General features: G+C 40.9%; 1 protein-coding gene across 1 annotated transcript; it reads right to left on the reverse strand.

Moving 5' to 3' along the window:
* LOC122557673 (prestin-like) lies at positions 1-14,402 on the reverse strand. The gene is made up of 5 exons (XM_043705505.2): positions 14,337-14,402; positions 13,902-14,129; positions 7,224-7,414; positions 5,271-5,375; positions 1-4,660 (listed from the first exon to the last, which is right to left on the reverse strand). Exon 5 carries the CDS (start codon positions 4,641-4,643, stop codon positions 2,226-2,228), a length of 2,418 nt encoding a protein of 805 aa, XP_043561440.2. The 5' UTR covers positions 4,644-4,660; positions 5,271-5,375; positions 7,224-7,414; positions 13,902-14,129; positions 14,337-14,402; the 3' UTR covers positions 1-2,225.
* Positions 14,403-15,796: the final 1,394 nt, after the last annotated feature.

Consider the following 15,796-nt stretch of genomic DNA (forward strand, 5'->3'; position numbering starts at 1 on the left):
AATTAATAATAACCCAACCTTAATATCATGTCTTTATTATTTTTTTTCATGCTAACAGGTAATACAATTACCCTTTGTTTTACTCAAGAAAGCCTTGTGCTTGGCCCTCACTGCTACAGTAGAAATTAGTTAATTATATTTTATTTGGGGAGAAGAACAGCATCCTGCTTAAAACAAAATTAGGTATTCATCGTGACTAAAAGTTGGAAAAAAGGGAAGCTAGTCTTTCTCACCTGGCTGTAACAGTGACCATTACCCAGCAATTGTGTGATCTGAATTGTAATTTATCAGACCAATCTTGGATGGGTGTCCATGTTTTTCTGTATGTGGGCAAGGACTGTTTCAGTCCCTGAAGAATTATAATTGAAGTTAAATGTTTTGGAATAATCAACAAATAGTCCTATGTCTGACCTTATGGTATCAGGAAAGTCATTGATGAATAGCAAAAGATGTTTGAATCCATGATATGGGACTAGGGAACCTTTAGCGTGGTGCACCTGGTCTGAACCGATAGACCTGCTACCCTTTATCCCAGATATAGAATTTCCCTTTGATGCTTTGAGTCACTACACTTCTGCTACCTCAGCCAGTCCAATGTTACACTGCATAGTAGTTCCTATCCAAAGTCGGAAAGACTTTGGTCAATATTCCTATGTAGCAGCTTCTAGAAGTATTCAAGAGCAACCTCCAGTGATCGTCAGTTCATTTTTCATGTCTGTTTTAATCACGAATATTTGCATTTGCCTTTCTCTTCTGAGATAACAAAATTAAGTCTTAATGAAAGTTCCTAATTTCCAGTAAATCCTAATCAAGATGATTTTTCCTAATTAATATGTCAAACTTTATGTTAATATTTAACAAATTGATTAAGGATTATTTACAAAACAGCTATATAATTGGTATTTGCTGCTGATTTGTCAGTCATATTACAAATAATTACTCTTGCATACTGTAAGAACCAAGCAAATGATTTTAAATATTAGTTACTAGGAAAGTTAATGTGCAACTTTAATTTGGATACTGACAATTTGCTAACGTAATTTTCTTTTTAACAATTCATATCCATTATTTCTGCATCTAATGTCCTTATTGATGCAATATCCATCATATTCTACTTTGCTATTGTGCAACAATGAGAAAGTCATTTCAGCCGCAGTTTTTAATAATTCACGAAAGTTGGAACACAGACTTCATGCCCACATGTCTAATAGTAAATACAGGCAAATTCCATTATGGCTATCATAGAGTTTTAATAACATGCAGTTGCTTAAATTAGCAGTGTTGCTCAAAAGGGCACAAAGAAAAAGAGAACAGCAGCTCATATATGGTCAATGTCAGAGTGAGATAGAAAAAAAAGATTGAGGGATAGTTTTGAACAATCCTGGTTGGGGTGTCTTTTCAGTAAACAAAGGATAGAGTAGCTGGGGCATCCTATGTGAAGTATTTTATAATCCTTGCTACAGAAGGCAGGAAAATTAATAATCATTATAAACATAATTATCAAAATATTTCAGTAATGTGTATCTGCTGTATCGATGTAATCTTTCCAAAGCACAATAAAGCAATAAAATGTTATATGTGTACATAAACGTCTCTAAATAATCAGTCATCACCAATTTGCTGAGCCATGGAGTTCCAAATGTCACCTGAGCCATTTTGGAAAGAGCCAAGTACAAACCTGTGCACTCCCAAATAAAAAATCTTGGAAACCGTATCTCATTGTAATCAGTGATCCCTGACTTTCATCTGGTGTATTCCACCTCCACAATGCCAGTGCCAAAAGGGAGTGAGACATCTAGAGGGATGGTCAGAAATTGAGGCATGATCCCAACCCAACATACTTGTATTTCACTCCAGCTCAGACTTTGTCCTTCCAGGAACACCTGAAGAAGACCGCAGCACGTGTCAAAGCCAGAAATAAGTTATTAACCAAATGCTGATGGGCATTGCTGCCATTACACTCTGGACCTCAGCAGTTGCCCTAACCACGTTCTGCAGCAATATCTGCCAAAATTCATCAGTTGACATCCTTGGATATTCCTTGATGCTACATGCAAATAGCATTTGTCAGAAAAAGTGTTTTTTTGAGTCTGTCCATTTGAATTTACCACTATGTAACGGGGAAAATGGAACCAACAAACTATTGCAACAGAAATGCAATGTCAGATGTAGATCATTGTGTTAATAGTTTCTATGCTGGTTTGAAAGATTCAAACAAATTTTTGTTACAAAGCTGTCTCATATTCGATTATTCTTTGATTTCTTGATTTTACACCAGCCCTTTGATGGGAATTACTCACACCTCCTTCCACATGGCAAAGCCCTGTATTTGTGCTGATGTTAGGATCTGCCTTAATTTCAATTGTGTCGCATTCAGTTAATGTTTCTCCATTTGTCTCAGGAATGTATTCAGATCCTTGTGGGCTCTGGTTTCTCTCTGCTGCTTGTTGCAGGGCATACAGAACAGCATCATGGATGCTGCGGAAAGCAAAGCTTTGACTTGTTGATTTGAAGTAACCACGTTCTTGTAGACTCTTCAGAACTGTGCTTGAACAGCTGGCAATGATAAAGCTAACACCCATTCTTTGATATTGCTCAGACAGGTAAATCAAAGCACTCACTCCTTCATCATCCACAAAGCTTACTGACCCACAATCCAAAATTACAGTGTGAACATCTGCAGTTTGTTTGGATATTTTACGTCTGTACAATGCAGTATGATTTATTCGTCTCAAAGCATGTTCATCCAATTCAAGGAACTGTGTAGATTCCAGTAACATATGATATTTATCTTCTTCACTGTATAACTCATTATCACTTCCCAAATTACCAGACTGAAGATAAGAATTGACTTTAAGTTTTATCCAAGACAATAAAAAATCAATATTCCCATAATAAATAGAATCAAATGTTTTTATAATTTTAATTCCAACGATCTCTTTAGCAGTTTTCTCAACGGATAGGTCAGCATAGTTTTCTGTGTTGGGAATATGGCCGAAAATGGCATTGGATGGTCTCTGAAGCCTGTGTAGAGTGAGCAAAATTGAGAAAAGCACTCCAACTCCTAAACCGATATCTATATCTAGGATGCAAACTGCTGCAAATGTTATAATTCCAGCCCAAACCTCATATTTATTCTTTTTGCATGCAAAACAATACTTCCAGAAGAACTCGAGGTAACAGCCCAGATTTGAAATCAGAATAGCACCAAGAACTGCTTTGGGCACCAGTGGAAGCAGGTTTTCTGCACAAAGCAGAGCTGTAAGACAAAGGATTGCTGCAATCAGCCCAGCTGCTTGGGTTTGACCCCAAGTTTTTTCTTGAACCACTGTTTGTTCCCAAACCCCAGAAGCTGCAAAAGTCCCTAGAAATGAGAGTAGCAGGTCACAAGACCCCAAAACTATTGTCTCTTGGTGTGGGTGATAGGTTTCATTGTGTTTTTTGGAGTTTTCTCTCCCTAGAGAAATGCTCACTGCAAAGGTCACCAATGCAACAGTAACGGCATCTTTAACAACAACAGGTATTAAGGAGAAAGAAGGAAGAACAGGTTTTGGTAAGGTGAAAGGATAATCATTTATCAACCTGAGATTGTGGCTACTCTCTAGTTCCAACCAGAATGACAACCAAATGGAAGCAGCTATTGCAACAAATTCTATAGGTATGAGATGTCTGCTATAAAGAGAATTAATAACTTTAAAAGGCATCAGAAGTGCCAAGGTGGCTAAACCAGTGATTACTGAGGCAGTGTGTGTTTCATGAATATTTTCAATTATAACCTTGCACTTATAAACAAGTGATAAAGAGCCATGATGAATTGGTGGATCAATACCAAGTATCAAAGTCAGGAGGATGGTGAATAAATGCAAAGCTGTTCCAGCTCTGAAACCATTCATAACATGCTCGGAAATGTATATTCTTATGAAACTGAGGTGAAATGCTCCCATTGAAATTAAAACAATTCCTGAAACAAAGGTGAGAGTAGTCACATGTAGTTCTCTCGAACATGTTGGAATACAGCCACTGTCAGAATCCACTTCATGAGTTTCATTATGACTTATGCCATTTGCAATGAGCAGGCTGGTAAATGCAGATGCTCCATAGGACAGGTGTTTTGTCGTGCCAAGCAAGCAATATAAAACTGTGCTAACTAAACTTGTGTAGAGACCATGAATAGGTGGTTGTCCACCGCAGACTGCAAAAGCAAGGGACAGAGGGATGGTCAGTAAACCCACACTAATTCCAGACAGCAAGTCTCCTATGAACCATGCTTTCACTCTGTACCTAGAAAACCATCTGGAAAAGGGAATAACTCGTTGGAATAATTTCTTCAAATTGTATGAAACTGGTAAGGTTAGTTCAGATGCCTTTCTTTCATATTCACACACCTTTTCTTCATTGTGCTTATCAATGCGGTGAAAATAAGGAATGTCATTCGTAAATGAAACCCTATGTGATGTTCTTGGGTTATAAATGGAAGTCCTGTCAGTTCTGACCAGAGGGATATTCGAACCTGATTGATCAGGAATTGTGTCACTGGACCAAAATGATTCTGAACTTCCCAGCATGTTCTTCAGCTTAGTGCTCTTCCCATCCTTTCTTAACATTGTCTTCAACGATGCATTGATTAAATCTTTTTCATCCATGCATTCAAATATCTAATCTGAAGATAAAAGTACAAATAAGCATATTTGGTTTTGTTTTCTGGATTTTGTTAAGTTTTCACTTTCATTCTTAAACCTCTAACATATAGCTTCTGATACCCATGGATCCTCAATATCATTGTTCCCAACAGCTTTCACTTAGGAAGCAATGAAATCTCTTCTCCAGTGCTCCCATGCCTTACATCATCTCTAATTGCAAACATGCCTAGAATAGTGGTTGAGATGGGAAATCTCATAACCTTTAAAAAGTACTTGCCTGAGCACTTGAAACATCATAATGTTCAAGGCTATAAGCCAAGTGCTGGGAAGCAGGACTGGTGTAGATATAAAGTAATTTTGTTGTTGTAGACTCAAAGGGTCTCTTTTGCACTATATGATTTTATGATTAAGAATCATTCTTCATGATATTTCTGCAATACAAAACCTCCACTTCTCCAATTCTACCTTACTTCAAATATGGGAAAAAAAATTCCATAAGAGTGTAAAGGAAGAGCAAAGATGTTCATTTCTTTCTGAAATCTGCCAGTGCTTACTTTACACAAATTAGACTTTTTGTCAGTAAAAGGTCAAAATTCAAGATTTTATAAGACAACATATCTTTTGACTTACCACAGAATATTTGCTAGTTTCATGTTTAGCAAGTGTCCACCGAAAACAAATGTCAAACTCCAAATGACATTTTCATATTGACTTGGTTACAGATATAAATAACCTCTAAAAAAAGACAGAAAGCAAATCATTGATATAGAAAGTTAAATTTACAAGGAATTGTGCACATTTCAAGCTTGATCTGATAATTAGCAAGTAACATTCATGCCTAATAAGTGTCAGGCAATGACCATCTCCAACAAGAGAGGATCTAATTATCTCAGTGTCATTCAATTACATTGCCATAATTGAATGCCCCAGCATCAATGTCTTAGTGTTATCATTGACCAGAAATTGAACTGATCCAGCCATATACTGTGGTTTTAAGAGTCGGTCAGAGGTTGGGAATGCTGCAGTATACAGTATAACCCACCTCCTGACAATATCAAATTCCACCCTACCCCCATGCCCAAGATGTCTATGTACCATCTACAAGACACAAGCCAGAGGTACGATATGATCATCTCCATCGGCCTGGATGAGTTTCAACAACACTCAGGAATCTGTATGAAGTCCAGTTCTAAGCAACCTACTTGACTGACACCGTATACACCACCTTGAACACTCACTCCCTGCTCCATTTTACAGTAGCAGCACTGCAGCTACTCTCCAAGGCTTGGTTGCAAGTAATTTCCAAACTCATGATTTCTACTACCTGAAATAAATCAATGAACTGCAGATGCTGGAGTTCTGAAATAAACAAAAACAGAAATTGCTGGAAAAACTCAGCAGGTCTGGCAGCATTTGTGAAGAAAAAAAACCGGGTAAATGTTTCAAATACTTTTTAACTCTGCTTTCTTTTCATTGATCGTGTCAGACCTGCTGAGTTTCTCCAGAAATTTCAGTTTCACTTCTACCACCTAGATCAATAAAGACAGCAGATACCTGGGAACACTACCACCAGCAAGTTCATCTCCATGCCACTCACCATCCTGACATTGAAACATAGAAATGAAATGATACAACACAGAAGGGGGCTATTTGGTCCATCTTGTCTTGTTTGTCATTCCTTTATTATTGCTGGGTCAAAATCCTGGAACCGAGCCTCCCTAACCGCATTGTGGGTGTCCCTACAACACATGGACTGCAGCAGTTCTCGAAGGCAGCTCATCACCACCTTCTCAAGGGCAATTAGGGTGGGATAATAAATGCTGGCATAGCCTGTGAAGTAATTAAAAATATATATATAACTCTGCAGGCATCACAGCTGATTTTAATTCAATTCTCATTTGATGTGCACATGTGGAAACCTTCCAACCAGAGTTAATGGTTAATAATCACACTTAAATATTTCTTTTTATGAGGCCAAGAGGCCATTTGGAGCATTCTTATCCAAAACAATATGAAAGAGTCCAGTAGAAATTAGAGGTCAGATTTCAGCTTTTACTCAGTGTTTTTGATCTTCTCTATACCGGACAATACATTCACCAGTCGATTCATTGTTTGAGATCACAACTACAGGAATTGAGTGTGTAAATCTATTAGCTCAGCAAGAAAGCTGAACCATGTTGGATCAAAAGGTAATGAAACTCAGAGGGAGGGATGGATTTTCATTGAGACACAACATCATAAAAGGGGGCGGCATGAGTAAGGTATCTGAACTGTCCATCTTCCTTCCCACCTATCTGCTCCACCCTTCTCACCAACCTATTACAATCACCTCCTACCTGCATCTACCTACCTTTGCCCCAGCCCCAACCCCTCTTTGCCTATTTATTTTCAGCCCCCTTCCCCTTCCCTGTCCTGATGAAGAGTCTTGCCCGATATGCCAACTCTCTTGCTCCTCAGATGCTGCCTGACCTGCTTTACTTTTTCCAGTCCCACATTTTATCGACTCTGACTATTCAGCATCTGCAATCCTCACTATCGCCTCAGTGAACAAACTGGTAAAAATAAGTAAAAGTGCTCACTTACCAGATGTCACTTCTTTGTAGCTATTTCATGCAGGATATCCAATTTGTGACAGTCGCTTTTGAGGAAATTTGGTCAGGGCTTAGGACCAATTTTGTGCCACCAACAGCTCTCATTCTGAATGAATATCATGGTGATGTAAAAAGTTTCAGCTGATCTTCAAAGATGTAACTACTGACGTATCATCGTTCAATCTGTCTCAAACACAATAAAATGATCAAGCATGATGCAGTTAAACCAACTGTAGCATTCACTCCTCACCCCACTCTCACTATCACTCTCTACATCCATAAAATAGACAGACTACTCATTGTCATATTGTTGTTTGTGGGAGCTTGTTGTTGTGAATATTTCTGACATTATAGCAGTGATTACATATCAAAAGATATTTCATTGGCTGGAGAGCATGGTAAATGTAATTTATCCTTCCTGTCTTCCATCCCTCCCTGCCCTCCCTTCCTCCTATCACTCTGCCAGTCTACTTGTAGTCCGAAGTGACATTATCACTCAGTTAAACTCAAGGGAGGTCATGTACAAGGACACATGTATGTATTAATTAACATATGACTTCTAATCTGAACTTTATTCCCATTTGCTGAGACCTTGAGTGTTTGTAAGTGTTCACTGTGTGATCACTACATACATTTAAAATCCAATAAATTATGCAAGAAAGTGTTGTAAATAAATGGAATTACATAATGTGTAATCTGTGAAGATCAACTAACGTATCTACAGGAGTTTACAAATTTCAAATGAGTAATATGCAAAAAGGTGGCTAATTGTGTACAAATTCTCTTCAGTTTTATGTGGACGTTCCATTTCTACAAATGCATGGAATTGGCTGTAGGCAGATTAATTTCTTTTGTAATAGGAAGTCAGTTAATTATTGTAAATAAATTATCAAGTAATAGTGAGTTCAAATCCCACAGTTCTTCTGTCAAGAAACACATTGAAATTCATCATTTGGCAGCTAGAGTAAGGGCCAAGTATCTCTGTTAACCCTTTCTCGGGTGGTTGCAACAAATAATTTAGTTTAGCATGCAGCTATATACATGACAATTAAAGGTTTAGTTAACTAATTCAAAACAAAAGTGTCAATTACAGTTTCCTAGAGTCAAACAGAGATAATTTTACTACCCCAGGTAAAAAAGCGTCATAAAACACAAACGCAGTCAATTTTAAGTCATTATTCATTCTTTTTAAAAATTTATTTTTGCCCATGAGAGGTCTCAGGTCTAATGATCTGATAAAGGAAGTTAAAGTTTGATAGTTACAATTGCCACCACATAAAACATCCTTTAAGAATAAAATACCAGCAGTGGTGGGATGAGGCCATCAATTGGCATTTAGTGCCTTGTTGGGTGAGTGAGTCACCTGCCACGAGTAATTTCCATCCCTGTACTATGTCAACCAATTTTATGCCACCCCTCACATGCCAGCTGCAATGGAAAGGGTTGGGTTATACAACAGAAAATGAAGAAACTGCTTGACGTCCTGTCAGGTCAAAGGCCATTGAAGACATGCAGTGGAATCTTATCAGGGCCTGAACAATGTGGGCAATGATGGGATTTATGGCAGAATCATATGAGTGTTGGGAAAGCCTATCTTGACGTCAGGAGCAATTTGCTGCACCTTTTTTTGCATCAGTCAGAAAGCGAGGTGAGTTTCTCATTAGGCTGCGGTGAGTAGCTAATTAAAGGAGATTATAGCTTGTTAAAGTCCTTAGTAACTGCACAACTCACCTCTTTAATATTCCCATCCTTCCAAATGAACCAAACAAATGAGACATTGAGAAATCTCAGAGCAGGTTACCTGACAACTTGAGTCAAGATTAGAGTGGTGCTGGAAAAGCCCAGCAGGTCAGGCAGCATCCGAGGAGCAGGAAAATCGACGTTTCGGGCAGGAACTCTTCACCAGGAATCCTGAAGGGCGGGATAGCTGTCTCTCAGGGGTCCGAACAAAGTAGGTCAAAGGCAGCCCCCACTACCAGTCCAGGGACTTGGTCACAGTCAGTCATCTGCTGGGGGTGTTCAGAGTCAGATTCCTCTCTCCACAGAGGGGATGATGAACTAAATGTTAGGAATCCTGATGAAGGGCTCCTGCCCAACACGTCAATTCTCCTGCTCCTCGAATGCTGCCTGACCTGCTGTGCTTTTCCAGCACCACTCTAATTTTGACTCTAATCTCCAACATCTGCAGTCCTCACTTTCGGCTACCTGACAACTTGAGCTCACTGTTTGCGCCAAATGACCTCCATGTTTGGTACTGAGTACCAACTACTTTGGACATGCTTCATGGGCACAAGACAAATGCACCCCACATCCATGGACATTGGCATCCAGTACGTGCCAGCCTTTAAAAACATTCATGGTATGGCATACTTACAGTATGCTTCTGTACCTCGATGCTGCATTGGCCACCATCATTGTAAGGTTCCCATAAGGAAACTGTTTGCTCAGGGATATGCACAACTCATGGACTGGGTCAGGCTGCATCTTGGGCTCCTCACTGGCTGTCATGGCACTCACCCACTCTAAGCCCACCTGGGTGCTCACAGCACCTCTGCCTTGCATAGCCTTACTTTATGCACTTTGTCCCCTCAGCCAGATATACTGATTCGTAGTACTTATCTCTTTCCTTACAATGTAGTGCAAACATAAAGGTAGGAAGCTTGTCATGGTTGTTTTCAGACCTCAGTCAAGTCAAGGGGGGATAGTTTTCTCTCAGGGGTCCTCATAAAATAGGTCAAAGGCAGCCCCCACAAAGGCACCCTCACAAAGGCAGTCCAGGCACTTGGTCACAGTCAGTCATCTGCAATCAGATTCCTCTCTCCACATAAGGGATGATGAACTAAGTGTCAGGCACCTCCCTTCAAGTTTTCTGCCACATTAGGGCTGCTTCCTAGAATGAGAGGTAAGCAGATATTAAGAGATATGAAAATGGATGGTACAGCTGTTACTTTTGGTGCAGGTAGGGAGGTGTGCCAAGCTCATGAATAATCAGCATAGAGGCCATTAAGGGGTTTGGATGGGTGAAAGTGAGTGAGGGAAGATGTTGCAGGCAATAGTGAGGATGGTAGAGCATGGACCTTGGTGGGAGGAGGGTACAGTGTCAGAGACAGAGTGAATGTGAGGTATCAAAGAGAAGATGGTGGCACTTAAGCTGATGGAGTGGAGAAGGCCTTTACTTTCTCCAATTGTACTGTGCATTCCCCGATACAGCTAAGACTACATGACCCAGAGTAACCTCAGACTAGGCCAGTATAGCCTACTGTCCTGGCCTCCATTGTGGTGCAAGTGGATGTTCTGCCTGTGTACCAGCCCTCTATCAAAACACTACTCCCCACGACCCTGGGGAAAATAATTCCCTGACAGCCATGTCTGGGCAAATGTCAGGAACATTGAAGAGCAGGTCCATACTGACAGTATTTGTCCAGGTGCACCACGGGGCTTTGAAAGATGCACAGGCACAAGGCATGCTGGTCTTTCAGAAGATATTCACTGAGTATTCAGTTAAGATGGGGGTCAGAAGCAGTGAGAGGGGCAACACTGAGGCAGGTAGTTAATGAGATGAGCTTGGGAAGATGAGATGAGAAAATCCACTTGGGCTCTCAACAGCATAACCCTCCAAACGATGCAATGGCAGCCAAAAAAACTCAAGATTCAGTTTATTGTCTCCCTGCTTCTTGCAAAAATGCTATCCTTTATTGCCAATTCTCCGCCTCCGCTGCATCTGTTCCCAGGAGGACCAGTTCCATTACAGAACACACCAGATGGCCTCCTTCTTTAAAGACCGCAATTTCCCCTCCCACATGGTTGACGATGCCCTCCAGCGCATCTCACCCACGTCCTGCACCTCCACCCTTGAACCCCACCCCTACAATCACAACAAGGACAGAACCTCCCGGTCCTCACCTTCCACCTCACCAACCTCCATATACATCTCATCATCCTTCACCATTTCTGCCACCTACAAACAAATCCCACCACCAGAGATATATTTCCCTCCCCACCCCTATCCACTTTCTGTAAAGACCGTTCACTCCGCAACTACCTGGTCAGGTCCATCCCCCCTAACCAGCCACCCTCCCCCCGGCACCTTCTCCTGCTACCATAGGAATTGCAAAACCTGCACTCACACCTGCCCCCTCACATCCGTCCAAGGCCCCAAAGGAGCCTTCCACATCCATCAAAGTTTCAGCAGCACTTCCACACATGTCATTGACTGTATCCGTTGCTCCATTGAGGTCTCCTCTAGATTGGGGATTCTGGTCGCCTACTTGCAGAGCGCTTCAGAGAACATCTCCAGGACACCTGCACCAATCAACCCCACTGCCCATGGCTGTAAATGCAGGTCCTGATTCTCCTCCATTGCCACTCCATCACCATCCGATACTTGGAGGAAGATCGCCTCATCTTCCGCCTCGGGACCCTTCAACCCCATGGCATCAGTGTGGACTTCACCAGTTTCCTCATTTCCCTTCCTCTCACCTTACCCCAGTTTCAACTTTCCAGTTCAGCACCGTCCTCATGACCTGTCCCATCTGTCAATTTTCCTTCCTACCTCACTGCTCCACCCTCCTCTCTGACCTATCACCTTCACCCCCACCTCCATCCATCTATTGTACTCTCAGCTACCTTCCCTCCTGTCCCACCCCCCTCCCATTTATCTCTGCACCCCTGAGGCTCCCAGGCTCATTCCTGATGAAAGGCTTTTGCCCGAAACGTCAATTTTCCTGCTCCTTGGATGCTGCCTGACCTGCTGTGCTTTTCCAGCACCACTCTAATCTTGACTCTGATCTCCAGGATTTGCAGTACTCACTTTTGTTTCATGGTCTCTAATTGTCTAGCATATAATAAGCACAGGCAAGAGCATATGAAACACTTGATGGACTCTGCTTTCTCCTTGAGATGATAAAACCTAGAGATGGATAATTGTCTTACAGCATAATACACAGGACCTGGAGCACTTCTTCCTGTGGAGTTTGTCTGGATCTGGGACCAGAATCAACCTGGCCAAGGTTTGAGTGCTTTGATTCTTACTTAGTCATTACTTAGAAGTTCTTACTTAGAGAACACTGACTACAGCATCCTGACAGCCAACAGATTGGTGCTGGTGTCTACCAGTGAGCAACCTTTGCAGACCTGGAGGAACTGCCCAGGGGAATATATCCTGACCATCCATTGGACTTACTTGGTTTTACACCTCTTCTGAAACAAGGACATTGTCGAGCAGATTAGTTAAGCTATCTTGCTCTTTGAGCCAAAGGAACTAATGGTGGCACAGGGTAGACGTGGAATAAAAATGTACATATTTTATGCGTAAAATGAAAGACTTGGGGGAGGTGCGGCATAAAGGGATAATAGCTGTTATGCCAGATAGCTTGGGTCTATCATCAGTGATGACAGGTCACTAGGACCTTTGGGAAGAAGATTCTTAGGGAGTCCTGCTGAGCCATATTTCTGGAAACATTGAAACAGTGTAAGTAGCTAACAAATGTTCATTAACTTGGATTAATGTAGATTCCAGTCCTCAACTGTCAAGAGTATCCAGGCACTGCTGGTGATGTTGATACAGCTGTCAATCCCTCTTTGGGAGGCAGGGGTAAGGATGGAGGGCCTGGTGGGGGAGATCTGTAAAAATCCAACAATAATCTCTAAAATAAAGCCTATAAGGATTTCAGATGGAACTTCTTTAGACAGAGAGTAGTTGGAATGTGGAGCTTGCTATCACAGGGATATTTGAGGCACAAAGGAAAGAGAGATTGAAGGGGAAGCTAAAAAAAAGTGCAGGAGGGGGAAAGACTTCAAAGGAGTTGTTGATCAACTCAGATGAAGTAAGGTGGGAGGAGGCTTGTGTGGATTATAAACACTGGGTTAGATCTGCTGAGCTGAACAGCCTGTTCCATGATCTAAATGCTCTGTAATAAGATGTAAATTTTTAAGACATGGCGGAGTGTAAATGTATCATTTACAATTAGCTCTATATATCAAACTACATTGACCTAACTGACACTTTTATCTTATTAAAAGCCAATAGCATTAACAGAGTTTATTAATATTCAAAGCCTAACTGGTAATGTTTCAGATAAAGAATGTGTTTTAAGAATAGTTATTAATTCCGTAAATATAATTGAGTTTGTTTTGAAGACTACAAACAAATCATTCATTACATGTGAGCATTTCATAAAGCAATGCAATAGTAGCATGTGACAGTCATCAGATATACAGTTCCCAGAACAATTTTCCAGTAAGTTCTGCTCAGGGTTGTCTGATTCATGCGTGAAGTGTCAGTTCTGCAGTTAGGGAAGGTAACATTCCTAGAGAAACAGAATCCCGTAGATCTTTTCGCGTGAACCTTATTATAACCTGTAGGAGGAGTCCGATGTGAGGGGTTCCAATGCAGGCATTAATTCATTTGAGCCCCTGCAACTGGAGGCTCAGGAGATTTTAACTGCAAGTGGGAGTGGGATCTTTGCAAATGCAAGGACAGGAAGGGACACTTACCCTACAGCCAGCTGGTTCACTCTATAATTTGTGGTGCTGAGGGATGAGTACAGTAAAGGGGAAGGGAAAGTCGAGGGGAGGGGAACATCTGAGCTTTATTTTTGAGAGCTATACAAGTACTCCAGCTCTGCCTGGCTCAGCAGAAAATCTTCAAAAAGTGCAAGTTAAATTGTACCTTGGTGTCTTCTGGTCACGATCCTGCCAGTTGCTGTCAGTTCTTGTTGTAGATCTGCCAATCCTTACTGCCCACTCATATTGCTCACTCTTCCTCACAGCTCTGATACAGGGCAAGGGATCATTGACCTCCAGTTAAAAGCTTACATGGGTCCAGTTGACATAATCGGAGCATAACTTTGACATTATCATTAGGGTCCTGTTTAGTTTTTTGAAGTAAGTATTTGCCCTATAAGAAACAGCAACGGCAGTCAAAACAGCAGCCAGTGGAAATAGTTCAGGAGATCACAAGCTCAATATTAAATCGCTTTATGCATCTTTCCTCATACTAGAATAGGGTTAAAATGAGTAAAGGAGTTTGATTAATGCTAAAACCTCACTTTTGACCATGCTGTGATCAAAATACTAAATTACTGCTCTGTTTTGCTCGACTTACCCATTTCCTAATGCTGTGGTTAAAGGTGGTGAAGAGGTGGTTGAGTCAATGCAGAGAGAACTAAAGTAATCCTCAGTAACAGTGTTGTGAAGTTTAAATGCGGTCTCCCTAATAAGGACTAGCTTTAATATCCCTGCCAAAAATAGAACTGGCATACAGTAACCCAATCTCTTAGTTTGATATGACCCTTTACAGCTGGTAATCCCATCAAATGTCCTCTGCCAAAATTCTAAGGCAGAGTTTCACATATTGCCCATTGAGGTGAGGTATTTTATGTAATATAAAACTATTTGTGATATCCACATATGATGTTCCTTGGTCCTTTACAAGTGTTTTTTTTTTAAATTAATTTTGACAATACATGATTCTACTTCACGAATCACCTAAAGTAAATTTAGCAATAAAATTCTTTAACAAAATTCAAAATTTAAATTAAGGGCTTTTCTGAATTTCTTGGAAATTGGGACAAGGGCTATGATCTCTCCTCCATCTGTAGATTCAGAGGCAGATGCTGTTAGATACTATTTTTTCTATCCTGCACTCATCGAGTTTTGTAGCCAGATGTTTTCTTTAACCTGGAGTCAGTCAGGTCAGATTTAGGAGCTCTCAGGCTCAACTTCTAATCTTAGTTGTGTCGAGTTGGAGCTGCTGAGTGGAAGGTGTGACTTGTTCCAAGAGGGAATTCAAGGGGAACCATTTGAAGTTAGATAAAGGGGTGATTGCATTTGTCCTGCATGTTGTGGGTATAGGGTCTTTTGTCTTGGATAGTAACTGGCAAAATGTGGCTGTTGGTTTGTGCGCTGTCATTATTCCCAGAGGGCATAGGAGTCCAGTAGTCAGTTCTGAGATGTTTCTAATATAGGGTAGGGTGGTCAAAGTGTTGAGAATTTATTGAATGGAATTGAATCTTTACAGGATAGAGGTTTGAAGGAAATGTAGTCAAGATAGATGTGGCAAACACTGCTTCTTATTGGTTGACCAACATCATACTATTGAAAGTGAGCTGAAACAAATAGTCACAAGGGCAAATGATATCCACTTCCTGCTGATGTATGATAATGCTTCATCGTGCCCATAATTTAAATAGTTAGGTGCCTCATGATTATTAAATGTGATTCAGTCTCTTCCTTGATCACCAATGTGTTCTAAACTCTAAGCAGTGACCCCCTCTTCCTATAGGCATCAGAAACTAAGGCAACCTACAGGAATCTGAAAGCTCCGGAAAAGTACCATTGGGAGTGTGTTCGCAAGATGCTCCAAATCCAGTGGCAAGAAAGGCAATCAACAACATTCCCGCTGAGGCGCTAATCACTCAAAACCAGATGTCCACACAGCAACTGTTTACTTCAAACTGGATTGGGGCAGGAGACTCCCAGGCACATAATCGAGATGTTCTCAAAGTATCAAAAGATCAAAAGTTCCCATTGACTCATCCGAGTCTCCAGCTTGTGACTGACCAA

This window comes from Chiloscyllium plagiosum, unplaced genomic scaffold (assembly GCF_037043375.1).
Source record: "Chiloscyllium plagiosum isolate Xiang-an unplaced genomic scaffold, Cpla_swu_hap1 HiC_scaffold_18, whole genome shotgun sequence".
NCBI classification, from domain to species: Eukaryota; Metazoa; Chordata; class Chondrichthyes; order Orectolobiformes; family Hemiscylliidae; genus Chiloscyllium; species Chiloscyllium plagiosum.

Excerpts from the sequence above, each read along its gene's own strand:
- LOC122557673 (XM_043705505.2), bottom strand. The coding sequence starts at position 4,643 with ATGGATGAAAAAGATTTAATCAATGCATCGTTGAAGACAATGTTAAGA.